This window comes from Tripterygium wilfordii, chromosome 19, assembly GCF_013401445.1.
Source record: "Tripterygium wilfordii isolate XIE 37 chromosome 19, ASM1340144v1, whole genome shotgun sequence".
Classification (NCBI taxonomy): Eukaryota; Viridiplantae; Streptophyta; class Magnoliopsida; order Celastrales; family Celastraceae; genus Tripterygium; species Tripterygium wilfordii.
Genome location: NC_052250.1, coordinates 3,338,526 through 3,349,295, shown reverse-complemented (window position 1 = coordinate 3,349,295; position 10,770 = coordinate 3,338,526). Strand labels below are relative to the sequence as shown.

General features: G+C 38.4%; 1 protein-coding gene and 1 long non-coding RNA gene across 2 annotated transcripts; one reads left to right on the top strand and one right to left on the bottom strand.

Moving 5' to 3' along the window:
• Positions 1–1,606: 1,606 nt before the first annotated feature.
• Positions 1,607–9,707, top strand: LOC119985477. The gene is made up of 2 exons (XM_038829771.1): positions 1,607–2,472; positions 8,975–9,707. Exons 1-2 carry the CDS (start codon positions 1,607–1,609, stop codon positions 9,705–9,707), a joined length of 1,599 nt encoding a protein of 532 aa, XP_038685699.1.
• LOC119985354 lies at positions 5,767–7,141 on the bottom strand. Its single transcript, XR_005465088.1, has 4 exons — positions 7,009–7,141; positions 6,821–6,892; positions 6,676–6,718; positions 5,767–6,040 (listed from the first exon to the last, which is right to left on the bottom strand). It is a non-coding gene; the product is annotated as an uncharacterized LOC119985354 (long non-coding RNA).
• Positions 9,708–10,770: the final 1,063 nt, after the last annotated feature.

Sequence of the window (10,770 nt, the reverse complement as noted above, 5' to 3'; positions counted from 1 at the left end):
AGGGACATTTTCATCATTTTATGTTTTTTGTTTTCACTACTTTAGGATTGTAGTGGGCTCTAAGGCTTGTTATCTTTGTCTTTGAAGAAATATTTCAAAACTTGATAGTGTTTTCTCTAGATCTTTTTATGTCTTTGCGTTTTATCTAATGATTAAGTCATGTTCAAATCATTTTACTCAATTGTATCATGAAAACTAAACTATTAGGTTCTGCCAAATTCACATCTCAATTGCTCAATTGCAGGACTGCCGTGTTTATTTTTAAAAGAACAAAAATGAATGTTGAGTTGAGGTACCTAATCTTGCCGTCGGTCCAATGATATATAAGGTTTTTTTAATTGTCAATGAATTTTACTATATTTTTTCATAGAAAAAGAAAAATCTTAAATAATAAAACCTTTGTTGAGGATAAGAGCTTCTAATCAATTGTCCCAACTAGTTTAAAAATATGTCGTAGTTTCGGTTCTAATTAATTGCTTTGCTTCTCAACTTGGCTTACTTAATTCAAGTAGTGGAAAATTGACAATTCTACCCAATCGTTTTTTTTTTTTTGGATTGAGTTCGTGAGAGCAATTAATTAAGAAGCCAGATTCAATGACAAGCACTCTACGTTAGTAATTAGGTTAGACTAACATTAAATTATGTTTGTTGATAGGGATTTTAAATTCATAATCAATCAAGGGCGGCCATGAAAAGAGCACATAAAGTAGAATATGCAAGTGGCCATTACTAAGTAAGTGACTTGCAAGTTGGGAGATATAAATACAGACATATTTTAGACTTATATAGCTTATCAAACATCTTAAGACTGATTGATTGCTTCCTTTTTGAACTACCAAATGGGTCACAATCGTTGGATAGAAGAAATTTATTTTTATTTTGAAAATCACCAAAATGATTTTGGCCAAGTTTTGGCTTTTGAAAAATTAATAATAAAATCATTGTCGACTGACGTAGGCCGAAACTACGAAACAAAACTAAACCAACTTTTAATGAATAAAACAAAATACTGGAATTCACCAGATAAAGAGAAAATACTCTCAAGTTTTGATATATTTCTTCAAAGACAAAGATAATGAGTCCTAGGACCATTAGTTTTGATAATCACGCTGAAAAGAGTCTTAAAATAGTGAAAAATAGGGCGAGTCTTAAAATTTATTTTTTAAGTGTATGTTTCTAATTTACATATTTATAGATTTTATAATTTTCTGTAGTTTTGAGTATGCTAGTATTATTATTCACGAGTGTTAGAAAATTCACCACATTCACTACGCATCATATTGTCCATTTTGAGTTATCCGATTTCTGTGAATACACATGGCACGCATGGTTTTGTTCTTCCTATAATCTGTCCGAGTGGTAAAATGTAGCAATTTTTTTTTGAGTGATCAACTTGGAACGTTTGATCTTTCGGTGATCAAAATGAAATTTTGAATATCTTTCGGTGATCAAATATAGACTTTAATACATAATAAAGTTGGTCCAATTTTGACCAATAGTAAGGGTTTAAAAAAATATTAAAATATGCAAGTGGCCAAGTGGGAGGATAACATAAATATGCAAGTGTGCGTGGGATTGATTGTATCTATGTATGGTGTAATAAATCATGGATCCTTTTGATTTAATTGGGGACGAGGGAAGAGGAAGCGAGGATATTATTATGCTTTCAATTCACCCCCATAAGTTGATATTCAGTAAAGAGATGAAGAATGATGGAGAAATTCTTTGTCGTTGGTGTTTGTATCCAGTGAAGGATGCTCACTTCAATTGCAAAGACTGCTCTTTCTCTCTTCACAAGTCTTGTGCAGACGACGTTGTTCGAAAATGGAGTTACCATAGGTGGACTTCCATTAACGAAGACGAGGATGGATGCAATAAATATTTCATGAAGAACATGAGGATGGATGCTATAATAGAAGTCTATTATTGTTGCATCTGTGGGGAAATAGTCTCAGAAAGTCATCCAAGCTATGTATGTCGCGACTGCGACATGTTTCTTCACAAGAGCTGCGTCAGCGATTTGCCAAGAGAGGTTAAGCATGTTTTCCACCGCAAACACCTTCTTTTTCTTCTCTCCAATTGCAAACGGTACGACACATGTGATCTCAATGGTGCCTTTGTTTACTACTGCAAATGTTGCACACTCACCCTCGACATCAAGAGAGCTCTCCAACGACTACCATTGTGTTTACAGGAACCGGAAAATCACAAACATCAATTTATTCCCTTTATGAGGTCAGAATATTCTTTTCCCTGTGATGCTTGTGGCCCCAGAATTGAAAATTTTGGGTCGTCAGGCGAATCTTTCCTATGCACCATTTGTCATATCATTGTTCATGACGACTGCATCTCACGCCCACACACAATCAATATATTGCATCATGATCACCCCCTCACCCATACTTTCTTCTTTCTACTTAAAGATGAAGACATTCCTCCTGTTGACCAACTAAATTGTCGAATTTGCCGTACCAAGTTTGACAAGGATTTTGGAGGTTATTATTGTATGGACTGCCAGTTTGTTACCCACGTGGGCTGCGCGTTTGAAAAATCAGATTTCAACAAATAACTCAATCGTGAATGCTCAAGAAGCAGTTGTTGGTTTGGTCAGGGAGATTGAGCTGACGGAAGATGAATTCCCCCTACAGATTAAGCACTTCAGTCACGAGCACAAATTAAGTCTTAGTGATGAAATGGAGGATAAATGTTGTGCTGGCTGCATCCGACCTATCTCACATCCATTTTACAGGTGCATGGAGTGTGGCTTTTTTCTCCACAAGACCTGTATTGACTTGCCAAACCAAATAAGACCTGCTTTTCATGACCACCCCCTAACCATTCTTCCGAGTGTGCCTCCTTACAATTGGACTTTCCAATGTTCTCTCTGTTATACGGATTGCCATGGCTTCGTATATGCTTGTGAAGAATGCAGAATGTTTTATGCTGATGTTCGATGTGCATCAATCCCTCTAAACATTAGACATCCTGGTCATGATCATAGACTCTCTTTAACTCATATACCCAGTCATAATAGATCTTGCTACTCTTGCAGTTCCCAACGTGAATATCTATTTCAATGCAATGAGTGTCCATTTGACATAGATTATAGATGTGCTACACTACCGTCTACAGCTAGATATTGGTACCATGACCATGCTCTTGTGCTCGCCTATCATACAAATAATGATGGTTTTGATGCCTATTACTGTGATATTTGTGGAAAAAAGAGAGATCCAAAGCATTGGTACTATTATTGTGCTCAATGCGACTATGCTGGTCACCCTGATTGTGCTCTTGGTAAGTATCCATATCTCCTTCCAGGACGATTATACAACATGTCATGTCGTTTTTTCATCCTCCGGGGATCTGATTTTGAGCACAACATTAATTTATGTAGTGAATGTCGATCACTTCCATGGATTCCAAAAACATTTAGTGATCTCAAGTTACATAAACATCCTCTCATCTTAGCCAGCCGCAATCATTATGGAAACAAAGTTTGTGGTATATGCCAGGAAATACTACATAGCTTCGGATGCATGTGGTTTTGTTGCGGAAAATGTGATTTCCATGCTCATCTTAAATGTGTTTTGGGAGATGAATTTACTATTCAACCTCGCCAAATGACTCTTCGCATTGTCAAAAGAACAAGATGGGGGTGTCTTCCATGTATGGTGTGCGATAAAGATTGCAGAGATGCGTGCCTCCAGTGTCCCAAGGGTGAATGCAGCTTTTGCCTTCATTTCGATTGTGCACGTTTTTTTATTAGATATTATTAGTACAACTGATGCTATAGTATACCTTTCAAATTAATAAGGGTTAATTGGTGATGGCCTAGTTTTTCCCCTTCTATAACAATGTACTCGCAGATGTGATCTAGTTGCTTCTCTCAGTTTTGTTTTTTAGAGTTCAACCATTTGATAACTTTGAAAAATTAAATCAATCAAACCACCAAAACCAAACCATATCAATCATCAAGAATCACAGAAGCATGATCAAAACTGGACTATGAATTTAAATCATTTCCAACATGAGGTCAATGCAGACAAATGCTTCCTATTAAACTCCAGGTTGAATCTCTCTGTTCGAAAAGCTGCCGAATAGCAATGACTTGTACTATATTGCCTACTACAACTGCCACGATCACTTGATCCAAAAATAAGTTGATGCAGGATGAATAGTCCATGGTATGGGTAGAAGTCCCACATCGGTGGTGGCTGGCTTGGGGTCGCAGTATATAAGTGAGCCAAACCTAACATTGGGTAACCGGTTTTCCAGTGGGTAGTTAGGGCCGCTTGTTGCTGGGCTTGGCTGGCTGGGCCTGTAGTCGTTGCCCTCGCTGCATCAATTGGTATCGGAGCCCGTGGGGGCTTGCCCGTGTGTACTTCGCAGGCCGGGTCCTGGGGGAGCACGTGGACGTGCTCTCTGTTGGCAGGAGGGAATGATGCAGGATGAATAGTCCATGGTATGGGTAGAAGTCCCACATCGGTGGTGACTGGCTTGGGGTCGCAGTATATAAGTGAGCCAAACCTAACATTGGGTAACCGGTTTTCCAGTGGGTAGTTAGGGCCGCTTGTTGCTGGGCTTGGCTGGCTGGGCCTGTAGTCGTTGCCCTCGCTGCATCATAAGTTCAGGGCAACAATATTACCAACCAATGACGAAATATCTGATGATTGATGATACATGGTGCCCTCCCAAGAATCCTCCATTAAATTAACGAGGTGTTGACCCTTCTCATTGACCCAATCGTCGACAAGTATGCTGCATCCTGTCTCTGTCGAAGAATCCTTTATGCTGTTGAAGTGACTCTTCATATCTTCAAACTCATCCTCAAGGATTGAACCTCCCAGTTCTTGCATCTCCTCTCACTCCTCCTAAATGGTTCTGCAGACGGTTGAAGCTAGTCACTTCCTTTGCATAATAATTGCACTGAACCCTCTTCTTATCTTCATCAACTATGACGTCATAGTCGCGAGCATTGATCAAGATATCAGTTCTTGCCATATTCCAAGAGTAGTGTTTGCCTGCAACATGATAAGTGATCATGAGCCTATAACACTCACTGAAAATACTCAAATATCAACTCTGTTTTCTAGGAAGAAAATGCGAGTTCACACTTAATACTTAGGCTCAACAAAAAGGTCTTGGATGTATAAGAGGGTGTGAGTTTTTTATTTATAAATCATCGGGATTAGCCAAAGTGAGGGTTAAGTAAATTTTTAATCACTGAAAGATATCTAAGATTTCATTTTGGTAATCCAAATATCAAACGTTTCAAACTAGTCATCCAAAAATTTTGTTTGCTACACTTTGACCAATCGAGCACATTTTTGGGACTCTGGGTAGTCAACCCGCTTAGGTGACATGTTGACTGTTAACTATAATTGCCTTAATGCTGATGTGGATTAAAGTGGACAAAATTTTCTACAAAATTACAGATGGCTAAATCAAAACCTTACACTTGTAGTAAGCTGAAAAAAAATTAATTAGTAATACAATTTGTTATATTATCCATGGATCCACCTTGGAAAAAAATTACTCTCAAATACATGTGTTTTAAACAAAATCAAAAAAAATGTTTGTCACGCCCCGCCCCAAAAACGTGACTTATTGACAATACGTGTGTGCACCCACGTGCCGTCACCTAAAAATCAAGACTCAAATACCATTAACTCATCATTATACCAACACAATTTTAAACAAAAATTCGGCAGCACCTCCTCGTATGTCGGAGAATGCCTCCTGCGTAAAACATAACAATTTAAAACCAACCAATTCCCATACCACCAAACTAATCATCCAGGGCCTCAGGCCATAACCATCAACAAATCCATATTCATACACATACTAAGGCCTCAGGCCAAAATTATCCATAACAATACGTACTCATATGTATCTTAATACATACTTAAACAAAAGACCAATTAAGCATCACCACATAAACACCACACCAAACAAACCATCACAAGTCCAGGCCATCCGCATCACGCTCCTCCCCGCTGATCCGTAGTCGGAGCACTAGCGCTAGTACCTATATCACCTGAGGAGGGGGGAAAATGAAACGGTGAGCAGGAGGCTCAGTAGGGATATCGAATAAGAGCATAAAATAAGGAATAAGGCCGAAATCTTTTAAAGAAGTAACACAATTCAACAACATGCCATGTCATCAAACAAATGCAATTCTTACATCTAACCGAGCCATGTCGCTAGAGCCAATTAACCGGAACCACTAGCACATGTTGTCACAAATATTTCATACCATGCCACTAGAGCCAATTAACCGGAACTACTAGTGCATGTCCATACAAGTACTATCAACCGTGTCACTAGAGCCAAGTAACCGGAACCACTAATGTACGTTGACGTACGTACCGAAATCCAACCCACCACTTCCACTATGCAACAAATGCAACATCACATATGAATGTTATGTAACTAAATTTATTTCGCGCAATTTTCTTAAACATGTGATCAAGAGCATCGACTACTCGATAGATGATCGAGTGTCCATGGGTAATGCATTCAACATCAAACACACAAGACAGCAAATTTGAGTTCACAATAACATACAAATCAGGGTTTGTTTCCCCTTGAACAAAAAGGTGGAAACTAATGAATTTAACACAATTCGGTAGCCAATAGTGTTTTTCGATTAAGGGTTAAGAAAATCCCTACCTCATTTCGGTCAAATACCACAATTCCTCCAAGCTCAATCAACCTAAACCATACACACATTTACAATTCAATTTAAATCTCAAAATTGTTACTTTCCAAGCCAACTACTTATATTTATCTCATAATTTCAAGGTAAATCACTCACCTTGCCCCAAATCTTCAAACCCTAACTCAACCACCTCTCCTCCTATCTCCACACTTCAATCCAAGCTCAAATCTAGCATCAATATACATAAACTTTGATTAAACAACAAGCTTTTACCCCAAAACCTCCACTTTCACGAAATCACACAAAACCCATAACCCTAGTTTCAAAACAAATGAAAATCTTACCTCAATCTTGAAGAAATCTTGAAAACCAAGCTTATACAAGTTCCAAACTCTTGATTCAAGCTTTCTTCTCCTTGATCTCCTTCAAAATCACCTTCTCTCCACACACTCTCTCTCTCTCTCTCGGCTATTTCTGTAAAACCAGTGGAAATAATGTACCCAGAACTGTTAAACATGTTTTAAAACCCAATTTCCCGATAAGTGTCCGGACACTTTGTGAAGAAAATGAGTCAGAGTGGAAAACTGCTCGAAATTTGCTCGAGGTGTCCGGACGGCTCCCTAAGTGTCCGGACACTTCAACCATTTTTTCCCATTTTTTTGCAGTTTTTTGGTTGGGTTTTCACAATGTCTCCATTACCACCACCACGGCACCATATCCTCCGCCTATGTTCTTTCATTGGCCTGATGCTTATTTACTTTATAGAAGTCCTCAATCGACTTTGATATCAATCAAATCCTGGGATGCTAGTTGTTCAACATAAAGATCAGAAAATCGCGTATGTAGAAGAAGATTTGACTGAGTTCCTTCCCTTCCGTACGTGGCAAATCTTCTCCTCTATCAATAGGGTAGCCTGAAGCTTCAAATCTCCACACTCACTTTCAGATCTCCAGATCTCCACACTCAACATCTGCAGGTGAAATTACTGCTATAATACCCAGGTTTGGATTTATGGGTTTAACAAGGATAAAGAATCACAAGAGAAGCCATGATTAATGAAACTAAGAAGACATGGCTCTTAGGATAAAAATCGGGTATTCAAAAGCCATGTTACCAAGTCTACAATAAAAATGACGCCGTCAACCCACATAAACAAAATTAAACGGTTCATTAACAGTCAACATGTCACGTCGGATGTTTGACTGCTCAGAATCCTCATAATCTGTCCGAGTGGGAAAAATGTAGTGAATTTTTTTTTTTTGAATGACCAACTTGGAACATTTGATCTTTCGGTGATTAAAATGAAATTTTAAATATCTTTCAGTAATCAAAAGTTTACTTAATCCCAAAATGATGTGGGACATTTTAACATGTCATGACAATGAGTTGAAAGTTCAATAGAAAATGACATAAGCAAAACGTCGTAAAGTCAGTCTGATAGTGATTCATTGTGACTCATTCAAAGAAAAGAATCAATCATGTAGACGAAGTTGGCTCCATTTATCCCAATGACATTATTAAAAGTGATGTATTAGGTCCTCCTTCATTTAAAAAAAAAGTAAAATATGCAAGTGGCCAAGTGGGACGATAACATAAATATGCAAGTGTGCGTGGGATTGATTGTATGTATGTATGGAGTAATAAATCATGGATTCTCCTGAGTTTAGTATGTGGGATCCTTTTAAGTTCATTGGAGAAGAGAGAAGTGGGGGAGACGATATTAGGCTTTCAATTCACCCCCATAAGTTGGTACTCAGTGAAGAGATGAAGAATCATGGAGAAATTCTTTGTCGTTGGTGTTTGGACCCAGTGAAGGATGCTCACATTAATTGCAAAGACTGCTCTTTCTCTCTTCACGGGTATTGTGCAGCCGACGTTGTTCTAGGATGGGGTTACCATAGTTGGACTTCCATTAACGAAGACGAGGATGGACGCTATAATTGTTGCATCTGTGGGGAAATAGTCTCAGACAGTAATCCAAGCTGTGTATGTCGCGACTGCGACGTGTTTCTTCACAAGAGCTGCGTCAGCGATTTGCCAAGAGAGGTTAAGCATGTTTTCCACCGCAAACACCCTCTTTTTCTTCTCTCCAATTGCAAATGGTACGGCACATGTGATCTCAATGGTGCCTTTGTTTACTCCTGCAAACCTTGCACATTCCACCTCGATATCAAGACTGCTCTCCAACGACCTTTGTGTTTACAGGAATCGGAAAATCACAAACATCAATTTATTCCCTTTATGAGGTCAGAATATTCTTTTCCCTGTGATGCTTGTGGCCTCAAAATTGAAAATTGTGGGTTGCCGTACCAAGTTTGACAAGGATTTTGGAGGTTACTATTGTGTGGACTGCCAGTTTGTTACCCATGTGGGCTGCGCGATTGAAAATCAGATTTCAACAAATAACTCAATCGTGAATGCTAAAGAAGCAAATGTTGATTTGGTCAGGGAGATTGAGTTGACGGAAGATGAATTCCCCCGACAGATTAAGCACTTCAGTCACGAGCACAAATTAAGTCGTAGTGATGAGATGGAGTATAAATGTTGTGATGGCTGCATCCGACCTATCTCACATCCATTTTACAGGTGCGTGGAGTGTGGCTTTTTTCTCCACAAGACCTGTATTGACTTGCCAAATCAAATAAGACCTGTTTTTCATGACCACCCCCTAACCCTTCTTCCGAGAGGGCCTGATGACAATGGTACTTTCCGATGTTCTTGCTGTTATTCGGATTGCCATGGATTCGTATATGCTAGTGAAGAATGCAAAAACTTCTATGTTGATGTTCGATGTGCATCAATCCCACTAAATATTAGACATCCTGGTCATGATCACAGACTCTCTTTCACTCGTATACCCAGTCATAATAGATATTGCTACTCTTGCAGTTCCAAAGCTGAATATCTATTTCAATGCAATGAGTGTCCATTTGACATAGATTATAGATGTGCTACACTATCGTCTACAGTTAGATATTGGGATCATGAACATCCTCTTGCGCTCACCTATCATACAAATGATGATGGTTCTGATGCCTATTAGTGTGATATTTGTGAAAAAGAGAGAGATCCAAAGCATTGGTACTACTATTGTGCTCAATGCGACTATGCTGGTCACCTTGATTGTGCTCTTGGTAAGTATCCATATTTCCTTCCAAGACGATTATACAACATGTTATGTCGTTTTTTCATCCTCCGGGGATCTGATTTTGAGCACAACATTAATTTATGTAGTGAATGTCGATCACTTCCATGGATTCCAAAAACATTTAGTGATCTCAAGTTACATAAACATCCTCTCATCTTAGCCGACTATAATCATCATGGAAACGTTTGTGGTATACGCCAGGAAAAGGTATATAGCATCTCGTTTTGTTGTGGAAAATGTGATTTCCTTGCTCATCTTGAATGTGTTTTGGGAGATGACTTCAGTGTTCAACCTCGCCAAATGACTCTTAGCATTGTCAAAAGAACAGATTGGGGGTGTCTTCCATGTATGGTGTGTGATGAGGATTGCAGAGATGCGTGCCTCCAGTGTCCTGAGAGTGAATGCAGCTTTTGCCTTCATTTTGATTGTGCATATTATTGTTTGTGTTAGCATAAAAGAGATGCGTGCCTCCAGAGTGTCTTAAGGGTGAATGCAGCTTTTACGTTCATTTCGATTGTGCACATTTGCTTTTGCGTTTATTTTGATTGTGCACATTTTCTTAAATACATATAGCTGATTGGTACAACTGATGCTATAGCCCACTTTATCATTGTCGCCCACTTCCAAACTTCTTATATCTTACATAATAATTCTCACTTGCGTAGATCTGAAACCACTGGCTGTGTGACATCAATGAATCACATAATCTCTTTTTTTCATAGTTCAACCATTTGAAAACTTTGAAAAATCAATCAAACCACCAAAACCAAAACCATAGCAATCATCAAGAATAACATAAGCATGAAACAATCTTCTTAAGGACCAAAAAATTAACAAAACAATAATAATAATAAATGAGGAGAAATAAAACCCTAGCTTCTTATACCTTAAGAGAGTCTTAAATTTATACATAAATTAAATCAAAATATACACATGTTATTGTGCAATAGGGTTGTAT